Here is a 21251-nt window from a genome sequence, read left to right as displayed (position 1 = left end):
ACGGCGGAGGCATGCGTGCAGGCTCAGGGAGGGCAGGGGGCCAGCTGCGTGTCTCCAACAACAGACACTGGGAGAGGGAGTGACCCTCAAGCCAGATCATTCTAGAAGGCCCCCCACCAGCCCACACGACCCCACCAGTGACTCTGAGTCTCTGGTCCGTGCGAGCATGCTGAACCGCTGTGTGTGTGTCAGTTCGGCTGCCTTTCAAGGCCTCGCCCCAGCAGGCTGCAGCTCAGCGGCCAGTCGTGTGTAGCTTCAAAGCAGTGTTTACAGGATGCAGCCCAGAGACGAGTAGCTCCGGGGCCTGGGTCCACACCAAGGACAGGAGCCGCAGCCTCCTACCCGCACAGGCTGGGCCCGCCTGGCCTCACTCGGCCAGTGAGTCCCAAGACGGGGGCCACTTGGAGGGGCTGTGCGGGCTTGGTGCACCCTTTCACCTTCTGCAGTTCCAACGCCCCTCGATCTAGCTGTGGGTTGGCCAGGGCCAGGTCCATGTGCCATGTAACGTCCCTCACTACGGAGCCGTCACGGTGACACGTCTGACCCTGGTGGCCTTCAGCCAGCAGAGACCGAGAACGGGAGTATGTGGTGCTGTGGATTCAACGGCATCCTCAGCATGGGTATAAACCCTACTGTCCCTGCCGTTCTGGGTAACCCATTTGGGGTTGGAATGTTCTTAGCTGTGAGAACCACTTCAGCGGCTACTGACCCACCCTGTGGACAGAGGCGAAGGAACCCTTGGTTCACCAGCCCAGCATTAAAGCACTACGACCCAAGGCTCTCGGTAACCTATACCGTGCTGAGCGAACCCGCAGACAGTGAGTGGGGGGAGGTCTGGGGAGCAGTGCAGAGGAGAACGCAGACCTGGGGTGAGGTGAAAGGGGAGGTGCCCACCAAGCCCTTGACGAGCCCCACCCAGAGCAGAAGCTGAGAACAGGGACCCTCCCGCCCGTCCCCCTGCATGCTCTCACCCAGCCCTGTTCTCTGCACTGCATCAGTTAGGTTTGGGGTCCCTCCTTGGTGCCGGGAGCCCGCCCCCAAACAGGGAGCAAAGGAAAACTTGGTGGTTAAAGTCAAAGGGCACCTTTTTGTCCCCCGTCATGAAGACCAGATGTCAGTCCACAGTTCCACACCCCATCCCACCCCGCCCCTATCCCAGCATCCATTTCTAGAACCTTCCACGCCTCCTGCTGGATGCTTGGGGTCTGTGAAGTAGGGAGAGGCCTGGGCCGGGCAGCACTTACGTGTTAGCTCGTACGTGGTTAGCGTGGAGCTGCTGTTCACAGACTTGAAGCTGCTGTGGGCTGTCGGGGAGCAATGAGAGAGCTGTTACAGGCAGGCCTGTGGGGGACGGCAGGGCCTGCTCGCCGCCCAGGGCAGGGGGGATGCCTGCACACATGGAGCACCAGGGGCTGGTCCTCTGACAGGAGAGACACTGAGCCTCCCATCACAGGGGACAAGCTGGCAGGTAGCAGGTACAAGGTCAGAACCCGCTGCTCCCAGGGCCCCTGCAGGCCAGAGCAGAACTACCCCATGAGGCCCCACGGCTGGGATCTTACAGAAACAGACGGCCTCACCATCCTCCCTCAGGCTGGCTGGTGTGTTTGAACCACCGACCTTTCTGTTGGGAGGCGCGTGCTTACCCAGTGCACTATCAGGGCTCCCGAGCTCTTGAGAGGGCAGGAGGGCCAAGTCCTGGGGCTGTGATTTTCAGAGGCTGTGGCCTGTGGTGTCTTATAGATAGCCACCCAGGGGTCCTTCTGCCCGGGCCTGGTGGGCGAGGCCCACTCCTCACCTGTGAGCTCGGCTCTCAGGGCGGAAGGATTCTTCTGGGTCTTGGCTTTGATGCCCAGCCCAGCCTCGGACTCCAGCTCGCGGTAGTAGATCCGGTAACCCATAAGCAGGCCGTTCAGACTCTCGTCCCGGGGGGGCTGCAAAGATATCACACGACAGGACTCAGCCACCCAAGGAGGCCCCACGTCAGCCGACAGGGGCCTGGGGCTCCCTCCCTGCTGGACTGGCCGGCTGCGTAGGAGAGCCCTGAGTGCAGGCACGACTCGGGGAGACGGGGGCTCATCCCAGGACACCACACGCCCTCAGGGAGACTAGGCTCATCCCAGGACACCACACCCCCTCAGGGAGACTGGGGCTCATTCCAGGACACACCATACCCCCTCAGAGACTGGGGTTCATTCCAGTGAACCACTCACACTACCACACCTCAGAAAGATTGGGGTTCTAGCCAACACACCTCCCCCTCAGGGATTTGGGGTTCAAGCCACCATAAGGGCTGCACGGAGCTGGTCTCATGGTGCACAGGGGTGCTACCATGGACAGCACGGTCTACTAAACGTGCACTCATTGCTGTCACGTGCCGCCAAGCGGGAACTGACCCCCAGCTGACCCTCCGGCGGGTTTTCAGGAGCAGTAAATCACACAGGAGGGATTGTTCATCCTTCTCCCATGGGACAGCTGTTGGATTCGAACTGCTTGCTTTGGGACTGCAGTGAAGCTTCTTACCAGTAGGCCACCAGAGCTCCCAGCATTAAGGAAGCATTTGAGTTAATGGGAAAATGGGCAAAATCTGACTCCGAGACACAGAGTGAACAAGTGCTGTTGGAAAAATGGCACAGACTCGCTCGAGGGAGGGTCACCGCGAACCGTCAATCCAGACAAACAAAACTAGACACAAATGCAGGGCCTGCCCAGTGTGACGAAGGCTGGTGCCACGTGCGACGGCTGCCACGGAGCCAGACGTGTACAGTGTCACGTGGCGGACACGTTGTTGGGTGCGTTTCCACACGGCAGGTGTCGCTCAGTTTTTTAGAATTTAATGTGGCAAAGCTCACATGTTGTTACTGCTGTTAGGCGCCGTCGAGTCGCCTGTGACCCCCAGCCGCCCTAATGTACACAGCTCTGAAGCTGCCCGGTCCTGAGCCGGTCTCACTGACGCCGACACTCTTCCCGCGTTGCCCCAGTTACTCTATCAATCCACCTCATCCCAGGTCTTCCTCTCGGACCCCAGCAGAAAGTGGAGACAGGGGGAGTCGCACGTCTCTTTTGGTGTCTCGGTGCACAGAAAAGTTAGGCTGGTGTGATGCTGTGTGTAACAAGTGTGTACTATCCTGTCGAAAACGCAGGAAACGGGAGGGTGGTGACATGGGACACGGAGACGTAAAGAGGCCACGTGCTGTGTGAGAACGAGGCCAGCAGATCTCACGGCTGGGTGCTCGGGTACCGCAGTCAGTGAGGTGACAGAAAACGAAGCAGGTGAAGGTGGGATGCTGTTCGAGCACTGGTCAGTCCCAGCCCTGTTGGGGTGGTTGGGACTGAGAACCGGGGTTCCAGCCACTTGCCCCGCTCTGCCCCAGCTGCTGGCCCTGGGACTCTGGCTGCCGCTCCGGTGCCTGAGGCCAGGTCAGTGTGTGTGTCTGCTGCTGGGGCCTTCACCTCGGGCTCATATCGACCCGTGTGACCGAGAACAGCTGCCCCCACGGCTTCCTAGGCTGTGATCTTCGCAAGAAGACGTGCTGGTGGTGCAGTGCATTACATAGCTCCCTGTTCATTGAGCTGTGAGGTCAGTGGTTCAAACCCCCCAGTAAGTCGGTGAGAGAAAGTTGAGGCAGAGACGACTCAGAGCCTCGGAGCCTGGCGGAGGGTCACTGGAAGTCGGGACGGGACCGGCCGGGCGTTCGGCTTCCCTCTGTCCCTTTAGGTGATCTTCTCAGGAGCCAACTGTCTCCTGGTCCAGACCCCGGGTCCACACTCGTGTCCAGCATCACTGCACACAGGCCCTGGCCCTGAATGAATCTGCAGCATGATAAAAGGGCAGAAAGTCTGGGGTCTGGGGAGGCCCCCGAGGGCTTGTTGCCCCTGGTCCAGGCCCCAAAGCAAAGCCTAAACCCACGGCGCCCGCAGGGTCTCCACGGCGCTAAGTCTTCACTGGGATCCGGGCCTCCTCCTCCTCTGGAGCTGGTGGTTCTGAAAACGCCCTCTCACTTGGCAGTGAGTGCTCTAAGCACGGTTCCACCAGGACGGCTCTCTCCCAGGGAAGGTGTCGGGGTCATAATCCTCAGTCTTGTCTGAGAGCTCGGCTCAGGGTGAGGCTGAAAGCCCAGATCTGACCAGCGCTGTTTGTCAGCAGCAGCTCCTTGGGGTGACAAGAGCTGCCTTCAGGATGTAGGTGCCAGGCCTTTCTCCCGGGGTCCCTCGGAGGGAACCTGAACCCCCAGTCTTCCGTTAGCAGCCCCACTTGTTTAACATTTGCTCCATCCAGGGGTAGGATGCGCCTGGGATATTTCTGCAAGGAAAGGGCTTCAAAACGGCGGCTGAGAATCCCACAGCAACAAGAAGTGGGGTGAGGGGCAGCTGTGAGTGACGCCCACGTGATCCATGGAAACTGTGAGGACAGCCGGGCTACATGTTGTCACCATCCAGGGTCATTAGGGGTGCAACTGATGAGAATTCCTCCTCAAACCTCAGATTTCAGACGGGCCCCCAGACCTGGTGGAAGGCTGAGGCCTCCCAGCAAGAGTGGGTCCCCACCCCGCTGTACGAGGACCCTTCAGTGGGTTTGGGTTCACCGCTGGGGGGCTGCACTTATAGCAAATTATAAAGAAAATGGAAGCAGGCAAGGCCTGCAGGTGAAATGTTCTATGTGGGAATGCAAATCTATATTTAAATGCCGTCTCTTTGTTCCCTTCACTCTAATTTAGCAAATTACTCATAATTTTAATTGTACTGGAACTGCTGGGCGCTTGACAGGTATTTATTCTGACACAGCGTTGCGCTGACCACCTCCTGGTTCTGTTCCTCCTCCAATTAGTCCGTCCCGCTGGCTCGGAAGGGGCACCTGACAGACCCCTGGCTTTGGGGTAGGGAGGCAGCATCCCACAAAGCATGGTGAAGCACGGCTGGTCAGTGGCAGGCGGGGCGGGGAGGCAGCATCCCACAAAGCATGGCAGGCCAGCGACAGGCGGTGGGCCAGGCCGGGGGCCAGGCACTGAGTGGTGACCACTTGTTTGGGAGCTGACCGTCGGGGCTGTGGGCACAGCCTTCCCAGAGAGGATGGGCACTAGCTGTTGGCAGTTGGGCACGTGTCTATGGGGAGAACAGTGGCTTGGAGTGCAGCGTGGCCTGGTGCAACACAACCATCGTCCCTGGAGGTCAGGTTAGTGTGTGTGGGGAGCTGAGTGCAGTCTGCTGACCACTGAGGAGCAGCCGGCAGGTTTGAGCCACTGACCTTCTGAGTAGCTGCTGAGTACTTAACTGTCACCAAGCCTCTCCTCCCAACCCACTGACAGGCACTGTGGTTAGGTTCTACCCTGTGGCAACGTGGGTCTCTACGAGTTGGTTGGCGTGCACAACACCTAATGACAGCACCACGAGAGGGGAGGGGGCGTAATTACAGGGGGGAACATGAACCAGAAGAGGCCCCTCGGTGTCACCACTGAGAGTGGCAAGGCCACTGTGGCATGATGGCTCAGAGACAGGGAGAGGTCAGCATTTGAGAGGTCAGTGAGTGCTGGTCGACCCAGTCTCCATCCACATCACCTCCTCTCTCTTGGTAAAGCATCATGACAGAGCCAGCTACCACTGAGAAGCAACTGCCCATGTGGGTGAGCCTTTGGTCATCTTGCCACCCTTATGCTGGGCACCACTGGGCCAGTCCCAGGGACCACAGACATCATGGAGTCATTCCCAGGTGTCAGGGACCACAGACGCCAAGGGATCAACCCTGTGTCAGGAATGACAGATGCCACAGGGTCAGTCCCAGGGGTCAGGGACCACAGGAGCCACGAGGTCAGCCCCATGTCAGGAACCACGTACAAGAGGTAGGCCCTCTGCCCCACCGAGTATCCTCAGCACGCCCGCTGCGAGCTGACCCGTCTTGCGGAGGGAGGGACTTTCTTTCTTTCACTGACGCTCCATCTCCCAAGCACTAGGCCCTTCTCCAGGGACCGGCGCCGTCGGCCCAGAGCACGTGGGGGAACGCTGGCACATCTAAGGCGCCTTCTGGCCGCACGTCCACGACAGGCTCGCGTTGCCCTTCTGTCCATCCGTGGTAGATTCCACGCCCTTCACCAACAGTATCATGCAGGAAGCATCACCTCTTTGGTCTTCTTCACTCACTGTCCAACTTGGAATTCAAACGAGACGGCTGGAAATAAGAGGGCCGGCTCCGTGCATCTTAGCTCTCCAAGTGCAGCCTTCACTGGGTAACGCTGCCCAACGCAGCACCTCACCTCAGACGTCCTCACTGGTGCCTCTGTGGGAGTGGATCTGATCACCTTGAAGGGTGATCACCTTCGAGAAGTGGTCACTTAGCAGGAGAGAAGAGGTGGAGGGCTGAACCATGACCACCCATCCACACCTGAAGGACGTTCTGACTCTCTGACCAGGATTTTTAACCAGCTGAAGGTGGGTGATTTTCATCTGCGGCTCTCGGCCAGGTTCAAATTGTCTTCTTGTCAAACATTCTTTTAGGTGGTACAGCACTGGTCTGTGTGTTGCTGTACAGAGCTAACTCGTGGTTGCTGTGGTGCTGAAGCCTGTGACAATGATGTGCCAAGCGTGGTAATGGGCACCCATGGTGGACAGTGTTGGCTGGAGCTTCCCGACTAAATCAAGCCTGGAAGCAGGAGCGGCATCCACTTCTGAAATGGCTTGTCTCCGGAAACTCTATGTACGAACAGTGCTCAGGCTGGTCGTTCATAGGGTCGCTATGAGTCGTCTACGACTCAACGGCATTAAACAACAACAACCACCACCATCCCTGTGTATCGAGCGATACTGAGTTGAGCCTGATGAAACCACCACTTTCACCCACCAAACAGGCTCGGACTTCCTGTGACTCAGTACAGACAATACCCAGATACAGATACATCTAACCCAGACACAGATGGTACCACACGTCATACCCAGATATAGATAATACAACAGATAATACCAAGATACAGATAGTACCACACGTCATACCCAGACACAGATAGTACCACATGTCATACCAAGGCCGACGCGACCAGGGAGTGAAAGCCCTTCTGCAGCAGGTGCCCCTTGGCTGGTTAGAGAGCACGTCCATGGTTGGTTGCCCAGCACTTGGCTTCCACAAGCCCCTGGCCCACGCCTCGCCTCTCCCACTTGCTCTCATTAGCTTCACGCCTGGTTCAAGGAAGTCGGGTCAGACGTGACCCTGAGCACTGATGTCACCGAGGAGGGGAGAGACAGCCAGCTCGGGCCTCCCTTCTCCTCTGCGGGCTCCTCTCCCCCGGCCCAGCTCAGGGGGCTTCTGGCGTTCGCATGAGGACCACTGCACATGTTGTCCACCTGCCCCTGCCCCCCAGGGCTGAGTCCTGCACACCAAGGACTCACTTCTTCACAGTGCTCTCCAGAACTCCTCTGCTGTTGGGTCAACGCCAATACAGGAGACCCTGTGATTCTACCACGTGCCACTGACCCTCACTGACCCGCCAGTGAGTTTTCAGAGGCTGTAATTACTTGGGAAGAGGCTGTCTCCCTCCCACCAAACAGCTGGCGGATTCGAACAGTGTGCCTCTGCGTTTGCGGGATAGTTCCTTAGGGCTAGGCCCCCAGTGCTCCCTCTGACCCTGGAGGACAGAGCTGAAACTATCGCACATGGGATTCCAGGCTGCGGGGGCAGAGCCTGTGACATGCTGGGTTACTAACTGCAAGGTCATTGACTTGAGTCCGAGTGCTCCATGGGAGAATGGGCGTTCTCCCCCGTGAAGATCTAAGCCGGAAGCCTGGCGGGCGGCTGTCCAGCGTGCAGCCGCTTGAGCGCAGTGGGCTGTGGGTAATCATTCCAGAATCACACTGCTGAGCTTGACCTGCTGACCCGCTGGCTGACAGAACACAGGAGCACTGCCCCGAAGCCTTTACAGCAGCAGCCCACCCGGTCTGCCTCCAGCATGGTGACTAGCGGATTCAACCCTGCACCTTTCACGTAGCACTCACTGCTTGACCTGCTGCTCGGCCAGGCTCTTGAGGGGAACTGGACGATCCAGCCATCTACCCTGAACCCACAAGGCTGCCAGGGACCTGCTCTCCTCAGACACTGTGAGTGGGGCCAGCCAGTGTCCAGTCAGCCCTGCGGGCGGAGCGGGGTGGCCACCCCTCCTGAGGATACTCACCTGCCACTGGACGAGGACGGAGGACGTGGTGTGAGGTGTCACCGAGACCAGGCTGGGCGGCTCTGCGGGCACTGCGGTCAAAAGAAGAAGTCGAGGGTTACTGCCATTCTGACAGCACGTCCTCAGGAAACCACCTGGCATGCCCGGCCTCCCTCCCCATGGCCCAGGCTGCTGCAATGCCAGCAGGACCCTTCAGTCAGCTTTCCTGAGGGCCCTGGACACTGACTGAATGGCAGGGGTGCCCAGTGCTGGAAGCCGGGGGTCCTTCCCTGCCTCTGCCTCGGTTCTGGCCCCCAGAGGCCCTGTGTGTAAGAGACAGAACCTTCTCCATTCTGTGCCGCCCTCACAGCCCCCCTCCCCAATGCCAGCGCCCACTGTCACAGTCTGTGTCCGTCCTGTCAACAGCCTTCTTCGTTTTTGATGACCCTTTGCCAAGGGTATGCTGGGTCCCTTCCAGCCCAAGGTCCTACCCTGCCGGCTATCTGACGTCCCACTGCACTTGAGAACGCCCCCCCCCCCGGAGCTTTCCAGGAGGGACAGCTGGGCTGCTCCCTTCCAGGTCCGCATCGGGCAGCTCTGCTGAGGCTGCCCCCCTCCGGGTGAACCAGCTCCTGCTTACTGCCATGTGTCACGGTGGCACGGCTTCCAGCGTCAGGGCAGCACGCGAGCCAGGTAAAGCCACCTGACGGCTCTGATGGTCGTGTCACCTCCCTCAGAGGTGGAGGCTGGGAGTCTTCATGGGGTCCCACTGCCTGCCTCCCTCAAGGAGCGGCTGGGAACTTGAGGTACCCAGGTGTGAGACACATGGGGGAACCAGATCCCTACTGTGACCCGGCACTCATTAGGGAACTGGCCACTTCCCGAGGAGCCGGCTCACAGAACGCTTAGACTGTAAGCCAAGAGGCTGGTGGTTCAAATCCAGACAATGGTTCTGCCTGAGAAAGATGTGCCTCTCTGTTCCCTTTAAAGCTGCTGTCAGGGGCCATCGAGTGGACACCTTCTCACAGCGACCCTCTGGGCAAAAGCCTGAAACCTTGCCCAATTCTGTGCTGTTCTCGCCACCTCGGCCACGGGCAAGCCCATCACTGTGGTCACCTGCGTCTTTAAGGATCAGCGCCTCAGAGACCCCGAGGGACAGCTCTGTCCTGTCCCACCCTGTCAGGCCGCTCGCTGTGAGTAGGCATGTCCAGCAGCGGATCTGCGTCTGAGTTTGGGTTAGAGCTTGAAGCCTCAGAGCATCTGGTTTGCGGAAAGGTGTGACCTGCAGTTGGCATCCTGACCCCACTCTGAGCCTTGACCCAAGTGCAGGCACCTTTTGAATCCTGTGAGCTTCCTGGAACCATCAAGCCACCAATATGGCCACGGCACTTCCAGGCAAGCTCAGTGAGAGGCATCCTGCCCTCGGGGGGGACAGGAGGAAGGAAGTGCCAGAAATTCTAACTGGGTTCAGGTGGCGTGGAGTAAGACATATTATTGCTGGGGTCAGATGGCTCTTGGCTGGAAGCAGAAAATACAAGAAAGATGTTGACTTTGTTTTATTAACTGTGTAAGAGTGGTTGACTGTGTGTGGGTCATAATAACTATACATAATATTGGGATGAAGGGGGTTTCAAACGCCTAGCTGTGCCCATGTGGAACGTGCATGAACTAAGAGGCAGTCATTGGAAATGAACAAGGGTTCCGTGTAGTTTAAAATCAGGACAGGTGTGCATCAGGTTAAATCTTTCACTGCACCTGTTCATTCTGTATGTTGAACAAGTAATTCCAGAAGTTGAACTCTATGAAGAGTACATTGAGGTTGGAGGAAGACTCATTAATAACCTGTGGTATGCAGATGACACACCTTGCTTGCTAAAAGCTAAGAAAACTTCCTTACAGGTGAGGATCACCCCGAGCCCTCAGTATGGATTAGCTCAACCAGGTAAAAGTCTTCACCGCGGCACTAGTCAGCAGCGTTATGACAGATGGAGAAAAGACCGGAGTTGTCAATGGTCCCATTGTATCTGGATCAATGTCACGGTAGGATCAGTGCGGACATCTAATGATACACTGCACTGGGGGAATCTGCGGCCAGGGGCCTCTTTAAAGAGCTAAGAAGCGAGAATGAGATTTTAACGCCAAGGTGTGCCTGACCAAGCGTTGGTGTTTTCAGCCACCCCGTGCATATGAAAGCTGGGTGGTGAATAAAGACCATCAAAGAAGGTTTGAGGCATTTGAAATATGATGTTGGGGGGAATACTGGACACATCCTGGACTGACTGGGGTTGAATATGGTTTTTGTGGAAGAAGCCCCATTTAGTGAGGGCGGCATGACTTCACCTCACTCTGGAGGTGTTATCAGGAGGGCGACAGTCCTTGGAGAATGCTCGGTCAAGTGGAGGTCAGCCCGTCAGTGAGGTGGGCCAGCACAGAAACCCCAACAACGACTTCCACATGCACCCACGGGCAGGGGGCAGGTGGGCAGGGTCTCGGTCTGCTGTGTGTCAGGCAGCTGCGAGTTGGCACGCAGCCCACAGCGGCTGATGATGACAACCTAGAGGCCTTTAGCCGTGACCCCTTCTCGTACTCTTTCCACCCCGGGTCTGGTGTGGATGAAAGCAAACGTGCGGGAATAAAGAAGCCAGACCACCATGCGGTCACAGGGCAAGGCCTGGAGGCTGATCTGAAAACTGCTGAGGGGCGGGTTCACTGAGAGGGGAGAGAGGGTGCCCTGGGTGGCCCTGGAACCGGAGGCCCAGGGGACCATTAGGATGCCCCCCGGACGGACTCTGCTCTCAGGTTCCCAGCCCTGGGCCGCCTCATCACCCCCACCCCCAGGATGCCTGCTGCCTCAGAGGGGTGGTCATGGTGGAGCTGGCCCCAGGCTCTGTGCAGGCCTGGCGGCACCAGGTCACTGGACATCACTTGTGTCCCCAGGCTGAGCTCTGCTGGGCGACCCTGACTGGGAACGCCACCTGCACTCCGTAGACCCACAGACCATCACTTAGCGTGCTGTCAGCAGTCCGTGGGGCTTGTGAGCGAGAAGAACAGGGAAACCTCTTAAAACGCAGCCGCCCTTTGACATTTATTAATGATTCCATAAATGATTCACTGGCCAGGATGTTAATGGAGAGCTGGCTTTGGGAAGTCAATCAAAGGCTTCTACCCCGTCTGGAAGCCCTTGCCGTCTTGATTCACAGCCAGTAGTTTGTCGAGCCCTCTCCTCACCACCAGTGAGCTGAGAGCCCGCTCCTGGCCCGGAATAAAGAGGGGGCTGCCCTCGGGAGGGGATGAAGTGGGTGGGCGCCCTGGAAGCTGCTGGCTGTGAGCTTACCATCCTGCAGGGTGGTCACTGCTCCCGTCTCCACGCTGAAGTCACTGTCCCCAATGTCATTGGTGGCTTTCAGGCGCAGCTTGTAGGATGTAAAGGGCCTCAGCCTGCAACACAGAGGGGACCAGTGAAGGGGGGCACACCCGGCTTCCCCTGGGTGAGGAGCTCAGGGGGGCCATGGAGGAAGGATGATGACCTCGGCTTGCTGGTCACCCCCCACGCGTATTACTCTGCAGAGTGGCAGACACCCTGGGGTCAGCCCGGTCATGCTTCCTGATCTCAGGGGGACCTGATGAGCCGGAGTTTCAGGAGGCCAGCACCGCCCACAGACCAATGTCCAGGGTGTGGGCTAATAGCCGGCTCCACAGAGGCAGCAAGGGGGTGAGTGTGGTGTTGCCCCAGCAGGCACCAGAGGTCTGCCGAGGGCTCCTCTGAGGACCCACCTCCACCTCCTAATTAGACAGCCGGGCTGCAAATCACCGCTCTCCCAGGAAAATACCAGAGCTTCTCAGGAGGAGCTGATGGAAGCAGCCGTGAGCTGAGCCTCGGTGCGGGAGCCTGCCATGCTCGCCTCATTCTCTCACCCCACCTCTCAGAGCTCCTGGCACCGGCCAACCTGCTGCCTGTACCCTCCCCTCCACCTCCCTGCTCCAGCTGAAGTTCAATGCCCCCACTACAGCCAGAAGCCACCTGTGCCCTCCCTCCCTACCATTTAGTCAAAAGTTGTGCCAAGTGCTTGACAAGCATTATCCCCCTGAATCCTCATAACAGCTTGGGGAAGCAGCCGTCACTGTTAATCCCATTTTATGGATGAGAGAACAAACACCCAGTCATGTGGAGTGACCTGCTCACCGCCCGAGGACTGGTCAGTGGTTGAGGCAGGATTGGATTGAAACAGTATTTGTGAATCACTTTATATAAGACTATGGTAGTTTAATGGTCCATATGTAAGCATGTTCCCTAGTCCACAAGGAGATTTCAGGGGCACTAATGCTTCCCTAACATACCATGTGGTACCATCCCTCATTCTTTGCTCACCCGTCCACTCATATCCATCCGTCCACCCATCAAAGGCATCAGAACATCTACCAATTCGTCCATCTATCCATTCATCTAACCTGTGTACTCATCTGTCCATCCACTCACCCTCCCACCCAGGCACCCAACTACTCAGGTATACACCTATCCACTCACCCCCCCACTGGTGCACACGTCCATCCGCCCAATCACCCACTTGCTCCTCTCCACCTGTCCATCCACCTGCCATCTACACAACCCCAGCCATCTCCATCCCCGCCCACCTGCCCATTTGTCCTCACCTCCTCACCTATCCATCTATTCTCTCATTCATCCGCTCTTCCATCCCTTCTTCCCCTCTTTCCTTCCTTGAACTATTCAATATTTACTTGGCTTCATGTTCCAAGAACTGTACCAAGTCCAAGACTAGGACTTTGGCCAGTGTTTTCTGGGCAGATAACACTCAATGCTTGATCAAGTCCTGAGTCAGCCACTTGCTCTGTATTTCCAAATAGCCACATGGGAGGTGCTGTACCGGGGACTCTCGTCATTATACACACACAACGCAGTTCAGTATTTCCCTGCTGTCCACGATGGGGTTTGGGCCCCATTACAGCTCTTGGAAGACCAGTATTTCTTTACTACCTTTGCCAGGTCTAGAAAGACACAGGGACGAAGCTGGTGTGGTTAGAGCACGTCAGCTGGCCACAGACACTAGCCTCGGTGTGAGACTAAGAAGGTCAACGGCGGGGAACAGAAGGTGGAGCTCCGAGTGTTAGGTCTGCACTTGGCCCTCACGCCCTGGTGAACCAGGGGGCAGATGGGTGTCTCCAGAATACACGGAGAACTCTGAGAAGGAGCTCACCCTTTTGGCAAAAAGCCAGGCCAGCCCCCCCCCCCCAAACAGGTGCACATAGTGTGGAGGCCAGGAGAGTGAGAAGTCGCTCCACTGCTCAGATGATACCATTGGTATAAACTCCCAAACTCCCACCCAAGATCCTGTTGTTGTTAGGTGTTGTCAGGTATGCCTCATAATGACCCCATGGACATCAGAGCTGAACCTTGTCCTGTGCCATCCTCTTCATCTGAGGCCCTTGAGACCACTGCTGCACTCACTGTGTCACTCCATCGTGTTGGGGGTCTCCTCCTTCCCTGACCCTCCACCTTTCCAAGTATCTTGAGCCCTGGACGGAAGCAGCACATTGCCCACAGCGTCTGCAAGGCTGTAAACCTTACAGAAGTCATCGCCACATCTTCCAGCCAACAGTGGGCAGCTTCTCTCGGCTCCTCTCATGCTCACACCCGAGGGTCCCTCAAGCTGAGCTGACTGTGGTTTCTGGTATCCTGTGTGCCAGGGGAGATGTGCTCCCAGTATCCTGTGTGCCAAGGCAGATGTGCTCTCCGCATCCAGTGTGCCAGGGCCGTTCTGTTCCCAAAGCTTATTTTTCAGGCACAGATCACCAGTCCTTTCTTCCCAGCACCTTGGGGTGGCCAGCCTCCAACTTCTGACATTTGCTGTACATACCGTGCAAGGGCTCCTTTCCAAAGCCAGAGCCTTCCAGATTTTCGCTGTCAGAACTCAGACACTGGAGAGATCTAGGTAACAGTTTTTTGACACAGCACTTGCTATCTAAACTCCTGCTTGTAACCTTCCAGAACGCAGGGAGCGAGTCGATTTGGATAACCAGACCCACATTATCCAATCCTGTGATTACAGCTCCTGCAATCCAGCGCTGCGAGCCAAATGCATTTGGATGCGAGTCCTGCTTGTGCCGGTCTGACTGCTAATCTCCTCTGCACGCGCAGGTTTTAGGCCCCTGGCCAGAGTGTGCAGCCCAGGGGACAAGGTGGGGCGGGGGCCAGTGCACCATCCAGTGTCCTTCTCCCAGAGCAGAACCGGACACTTGCACAGAGAAGGCGGTCTGCACGCTTCTGCATTCGTTTTGGTCGTGATTACGAGAACACACGGGTCCTGAGTGTTCTGACAGCCATGCCTGCTTTTGTTGATTTCCTTCACACACTCAGCCACGGCCTCCAGCTGCTTCTAACTCACAGCAGCCCCAAAGGACAGCGTGGAGCTGCCCCACCCTCTCTGTGGATGCAGACAGCCTCCTCTCTGCCTAGAGGGGCAGCTGGTAAGTTCAAACCACCAGCGCCTGCTAGTGTGCCAGCACTCCGACCTCTGCACCACCAGGGCTCCTCTGCACACTCGTCACGCTCCCTTGGGCACACCTTTCACAGGTACCCTCTACTGTTACACTTTACATGGAAGCCCAAATCAGGGCCACCCCCCGCAAGTTCCCTCACGGGGACCCTGCAGGACAGAGCTGGACAGCACACAGGCCTTCCAAGAGCGTCCTCGCACAGGAGCAGACGGGAGCGGCTGGTGGACTGAACCACCGACCTGCTGGTAAGTGACCAAATGCTTACCCCACTGCACCACCAGGCTCCCTGCCATCTGAAGAGTGAAGAGCCCTGGTCCAAGCGGCGCAGGCAGAGTCCACAGGGGGCAAAGGGAACCCCTGCACGTTAAGTGGGTCCCTCTTCCCCCCTTTGAGACCCCCTCTGCCCCTGGCACTTTCCATTCGGGTCCACGGCAGGGTCCCAGCGCAGCCACACCCTACGGTGGACCCAGAGTTTCCAGCAGCCCTGGGCAGCTTCAACCACTAGAACTCCTCAAGGGCTAGTGGGACCCGACGACAGGCCCACCTCCCTAGTTCTCTGTGCAGCCGCCATCCGGTCCAGACTCACCGCTGTGACCCTGTGGCTGTCAGGGCAGATCTGTGCGCCACAAGGATTTTCTTGTCTTTTTAGCTTTTTCTCATGATTTGGGTGAAAGTTTAGAGTCCATCAGTGTCCCCTCCACCCACCCACCCACCCACGTGTGGCGCTGACGGGGAGCCCCACCCGTGTCAGTGCTCTCCCCGCCCCTCCCATTTCCATTTCCGTGTTTCCTCCCTGGACAGTTGAGCCCATATAACTGCTCGCTGCTCCTTGGCTCTGAAATGGCTGGTTGTTCTAAGAAGCACATTGCTCCCTGTCTATAGACCTCCCTGGCGATAGTCCCCCCTGATGATACGGGCCTGGTGGTGTTTGGCTGAAGGCTGAACCAAGTGGACCCACAGACTTTCCGATGGCTTTTTGGAAACAGACTGCCAGCCTTTTCTGAGACCCCCTCAGATGGGCTCAGACTGCCCAGCTTTTGGTTTGCAGCTAAGTGGTTAACCATTCGTGCCCCTCGGGGACTCCTTCGAGTCCTCTCAACTTGTTTCTACCTGCTGTGTGGGCAGTGTGGTGCAGCAGGCATACCTGGCTGCTAACCGAGAGACTGGCAGGCACCTCAGAAGAATCGGCCACTGAACAGCCCGGGCGCACAGTTCGGCTCTGGCCCACGTGCGGCCATCACGCCTCAGAGACAGCGCATGAGTACCAGCGACAACCTCCCAGGTTAACTCTGTCTGATCTTTGAACCAAAACCGTCTCCTGGACATCAAGTCGGCTCCGACTCGGTGCCCTTCAGGACAGAGCCAACTGCTCGGCCAGGTCCCCAGCCACTGGGTCTTCATGAGGTCAGGCTGCCTGCCATGTCTCCCCCTGGGATGGCTGGGGGGTTAGGGTTAGTTAGGGTCAGCCACTCCATGCTCCATCCACACACCACCAGGGCTCCCAGTAACAGACGGAGGCAGCCTGTAAAAGTGAGATGAGAAACCAGAGAGAGAACGTAGCTGTCAGGATTGGGAAGCAGGGTGGGAGATCACGGCCTGGTGGGGGACGAAATACTGCTTTCCTGGGCTCCAGCAGGTGACAGACTTCCTCGTGACAGGCAGACAGCATTTGTCCTAGTTCTGGCCCATTAGGAAATTGACAAGCATCTCTCCTTCCCCAAATTAAACTGTCTGTCCTGAATCATGGACCCTTCCTTCTTAAGAGGAGTCCCTGGCACACAATCAGTCTGATTTCAGAAGCATTCCCTGGGGGAGGGCCAGGGCTGGGGGAGACCAGGGCTGGGGGAGGGACAGGACTGGGGGAGGGACAGGGCTGGGGAAGGGACAGGGCTGGGAGAAGGACAGGACCGGGGGAGAGACAGGGCTGGGGGAGGGCCAGGGCTGGGGGAGGGCCAGGGCTGGGGGAGGCTGGGGGGAGGGACAGGGCTGGGGGAAGCTGGGGGGAGGGACAGGACTGGGGGAGGGCCAGGGCTGGGGGAGGGCCAGGGCTGGGGGAGGCCTGGGCTGGGGGAAGTGCAGCCTTGGAAGCTGAAATGGAGAGACTGCGTCGTCTACTCTGGGCACATGATCAGGGGTCAGGTCCATGAGGACAACATGGAATAAATGAAAACAGAGAAAAGACCAACCTAGTGCTGAGCCAGCTCCGAACCACGGGACCCGCTCTTGGGTTTCTGAGCTGTAAATATCCAGGCAAGGACACCGTGCAATATTTCCCCTAGGGAGTGGCTGGGGGATTTGAACCTCTGACCTTACAGTTACAACTGAACATGCAACAATGTTATATGACAAAGGCTTGATGGGCAGAGAGTCAATGTGATAAGAGGAAGACCCCCACAGGATGGCCGGATACAGCCCAGGGCTGCACCAGAGCGCTCAGGCCCAGCTGCCACCGTGAGGATGGCGTGTGACTGGGCGGAGTCTCGTCCTGCTGTATACACGGCTGCGGTGACTCCACTGCCCCTTGGTGGATGGCCTCCACACAAGAGGTGTCCTGACAAGTGACCTTCACACAAGGGATGTCCGGACACGTGACCTCCACACAAGAGGTGTCCTGACAAGTGACCACACAAGACGAGTCCTGACAAGTGATCTCCACACAAGAGATGTCCTGACGAATGACATGTCCTGACGAATGACCTCCACACAAGAGGTCTTGACTCCCTCTTTCAGCTGATTACACAAGGACCATGGTCACTGATGTCCTGAGGACACTGCTAATCACCCAGGTGCCGAGACACCCCACCAAGAAGCCTCTCTGATGTGGAGCTGAGGCCAACTCCTGGTGGCCGTGCAGGACACAGATCTGCCTCAAGGGTGTCCAACGCTGTAACCTTTACAGACCCAGACTGTCACCTCTTTGCTCCTGTGCCTGGTGGGCTTCAACACCAGACACTGTGCTGAGCAGCCCAACATGGAATCCACTTAACCACGCAGGCGGGTCCTTCCCAGGGGGCAGCATGGGGCCTCTGGGATGAGGAAGGGCCCTGATGCCACGCTGGGGCCATGCCAGTGCCACGTCCTGAGCACTCAGATCTCCTGGGACAGTCCTGGGGTCTTGGCGGGTGCTGGCAGTCCTCTGCGGGAAGGGCTGAGGGGTGCATGTCTATAGTGACCCTTTCTATCACTCAGAGATCAGTGGAACGCCGGCCACCAGGCAGGAGGACAGAGCTGAGGGCCTCTGCAGGGCTGGACTTCTGGCCACTAGGTCACCGAGGCACAAGAGGGCCACTCTGCCTGTCCTCTCAAGGAGGAGAAAACCGAGGCCAAGGCAGCCCCGTGACAGGGAAACCCTGGCCAGGCAACTATGAAGGGGGATGCAGAAGGAAAGTCAGACCCACACCATGGAGTCGATTCTGGGTGGTAACGAGCCTGTGGGGAGAGCAGAGCTGCTCTGTGGTGTCCCGGGCTGGAAGTCTTCACAGGAACACACCGCCTCCTCTTTGGTCCAGGGAGCGGCTGGTGGGTTTGAACCACTGACCTTGGAGGACAGACAGTGGATGGCCCTGTGAGGACGCATCCAGGGTCCTGGGAGGCCCTTGGACACAGGCTCCAGGGTGAATGAGAGTGTGCTGGGGACCCCAGGACAGGGTGCAAACAGAAGAGGGGGCACTCACTGGTAGAGGACACTTTTCTACGGACTGTGCAGACCCCCCATTCTGCAGGCAGAGCTGCCGGGGTGCCCAGGACAGGGGAGGGTCCTCTCAGCCACAGTACCTCTCGACCAGGCAGGCGGTGGCCTCGTGGCCCACGGACGAGGAGTAGCTGTGCCACGCTCCGCCTGGCAGCTCGCGCACCTGCACCGTGAAGTAGCGGATCGGGGAGGCGCCGTCGCTGCCCGGGGTCCACCGGAGCCGGAGGCTGCGCGCGGTCACCTCGGCCTGGGGGACCAGCAGCTCTCGGGGGGGCGCCGGACGCTCTGCAAGCAATGAGGAGACAGGTGAAGGGGCGCCCTCCAGAAAGGTGAGAGAGGAGAGTGAGAGAGAAAGAGTGTGAGTGTGAGAGTGTGAGTGTGAGAGAGAGTGTGTGAGTGTGTGTGTGTGTGTGTGTGTGTGTTGACCACTGCAGGTGAAGGCCTGGGGACACGACAACACATCAGTGACCTCAGACCAGGGCGCTTACAGCTGGCCGAGGGGCTGCCACCAGGGTCTACCTCCAGAACGATCTGCTGGAGGGGAGAGGTGGGCCTGTGAGCTGTGACAGGGGCATGGCACTGCCGGTGACTTCCCCAGGCCCACCCAGGCCTCACCTCTGAGGGACACTTGGTCACGGGACCTGGGCTCTGAGGACACCTGCAGGTGCCTTGGGCTCTGCTTCTTTCTGAAGTACGTGCATTGCATCTCAACTCCTGGCTCCCTCGCCCTGAAGCCTTGGGCTCTAACGGAATCTGCCTCAGCTGTTTAGATGGGTGTTGGCGTCCTAGGGAGGCACTGGCCACAGCCTGGAGGGGTGATGTGGATTCCCACCCCCTAACCATCAATTCCAATAAGCGCTCTGGAGAGGGAGGAATAATTGTTTATCAGGAGAAGATTGATCCTGATTAGATTATGCAGCATGTAATAAAGCAGTGATTGATCCAGGGGCCTGGGTGAGAGCCTCAGCTCAGTGCACAGGCCTGGGCCCCAGGAGCACAGCTGCGTGGGGGCGGCTCCCCAAATCCCCTTCCTCTACAAGCAGCCTGCTGCACCTGGCTCAGGGCAGCTGGGTGTGCAACAGTAAAACTGCCCATTGGGGTCCTCCGAGCCAGTCCCCAGTTTAAGACAACCAGACCCTCCTTCAGAGCCGCCTCTGGGCAATGGGTTCTCAAGGTTCTGGGGAGTAACGCAGTGTCTAACGATGTGCGTCACACAGGGACCCTCAGCACATAGAGAAAACCGTCTAAAATCCACTGGTGATCAGTCAGTTCAGACTTACACTGACGCTACTGGCGCAGGGCTGCCCCCAGGGCTTCTCTAAGAGTCTTCACAGAACCAGGGGGCCTCCTCTTCCTCCCTCAGGAGGGGGCTCAGAACCACCCATCTCTTGGCTTCCAGCCTAGAGTGTTAACTACTGCACCCCACCCCTGTGATCTCAGCACTGCCGTCTAGGCCATGGTCCTGCTGCCGCACTTTCTAGTCAGTCAGTCCTCTCCCTGACAAGGGGGGGGGGTGCGGCATCGGGAGGTGTCGGCTTAGTCCACCAGCGCCCCTCAGCAGTCCTGTGGTTTAGAACCTGGTCTTCTCCACAAGGCATTGCCTGGAGGTCCGGAGCTAGGGGTCTGGCTTCAGAGCTGACGCCCACACCACTCTCCCGACTCTGTGACCTCGTGGAGTCCCATGGACAGTCTGAGTGGCCTTTCTCTTTTAAAAAGGTACCCTCATGCTGACCCCTGGACCCTGAGTCCACAGACACTACAAGGTTCCAAACGCAAACCAGACCCACAGCTGACACTCACAGGGACCCTGTGGGAAAGGAGAACCGCCCTACGGGGTTTCCGCCCTCAGGGTTTCCAAGTCTGCCATCGTCACAGGAAGCACACCGCCTCATCCTTCCCCACCGAGCAACTGGTGGATTTGAACTGCTGATCTTTCCGTTAGCAGCCAAGCGCTTAACCACTGTGCAAGCACAGGGATGCTGGTCCCTCTGCTTCCCGGAAGGGAGGCCCTCCCTCCAGAGCCCCATCTGCACCCGTGGCCGCCAGCTCTGTCCGCGGTCTCACCTCTCTTCTCCGTGGTGATGACGGTGGCCTCCAGGGGGCTGCCCCAGCCCTGCCGGGTCTTGGCCGACAGCCGGAAGATGTAGGCCGACTCGGGGGCCAGCTCGGTGGCCGTGAACTGCCTCACCGTGGCGCCCACCTCCACAGTGGTGAAGGTGTTGGGGTGGCTGGTGGCCAGGCGGTAGGCGATCTGATAACCTGCAGGGGGACAGGCAGGGGCACAGCGCTGCTGGGTCAGCCAGCTGGTGACCAGGAGGGAACCCATCCTGTTCCTGTCCAGCGATCCCAAGTCCCAGCGACACCCTCCACAGAGCAGAAGGGCCCAGAGCAACGAGGCTGCCAATGGCCTTGCCCTTCTCTGGGTCGTGGCTGTTGGTTTCGAGCCACTGACCTCTGGCTAGTAGCTTAATCACTGCACCACTAGGGCTCTCCAGACCCACCAAGCCCACTGCATCACTTCGATTCTCCCTTCTGGCGACTCTCGTGTCCCTGGGTGCTTTAACCACTGCATCTCTGGGGCTCCCGCCCAGCTTCCTGGACCCTCATCCACACAGGAGGCTCTGCTTTGAGTCACCTCATTCTCGTGGAGGAAGCAGGACACCTGATCAGGGCCACATCTCTAACTGCTGAGGGCTGGGGGGATCAGGGCCCCTCAAGTCGTCAGACCACTCAGCCAGGCTTCACTGCAGGGCAGAGCCAGAGCCATGGGCCTGGCCACTATTGCCTATCCCCCCACTGCCCAGCCCACTTCAGTGCCCAGCTCGTCGGAGCCCACCCTGTCCAAGCACCCAGGCCATCCCAGTGCCCAGCTGGTCTCAGTGCCCAGTCTATCAGAGCCCAGGTCATCCCAGTGCCCA

At 58.1% G+C, this 21251-nt stretch overlaps 1 protein-coding gene across 1 annotated transcript in view; it reads right to left on the bottom strand.

The window, feature by feature from the left end:
• The window catches only part of SDK1 (sidekick cell adhesion molecule 1), a 613965-nt gene that overhangs the window by 54713 nt on the left and 538001 nt on the right, over positions 1–21251 (bottom strand). The window contains exons 29-34 of the mRNA XM_006889744.1: positions 20398–20592; positions 18417–18618; positions 11464–11567; positions 8151–8221; positions 1796–1931; positions 1245–1304 (exon numbers count right to left, since the gene is read on the bottom strand). Of these exons, the coding sequence (XP_006889806.1) occupies positions 1245–1304; positions 1796–1931; positions 8151–8221; positions 11464–11567; positions 18417–18618; positions 20398–20592 (768 nt within the window). The remainder of the gene's footprint in view (positions 1–1244; positions 1305–1795; positions 1932–8150; positions 8222–11463; positions 11568–18416; positions 18619–20397; positions 20593–21251) is intronic.

Source organism: Elephantulus edwardii, unplaced genomic scaffold, assembly GCF_000299155.1.
Source record: "Elephantulus edwardii isolate Elephantulus edwardi_28Jun2011 unplaced genomic scaffold, EleEdw1.0 scaffold00080, whole genome shotgun sequence".
NCBI lineage: Eukaryota > Metazoa > Chordata > Mammalia > Macroscelidea > Macroscelididae > Elephantulus > Elephantulus edwardii.
This window is presented reverse-complemented; position numbering and strand designations above follow the sequence as displayed.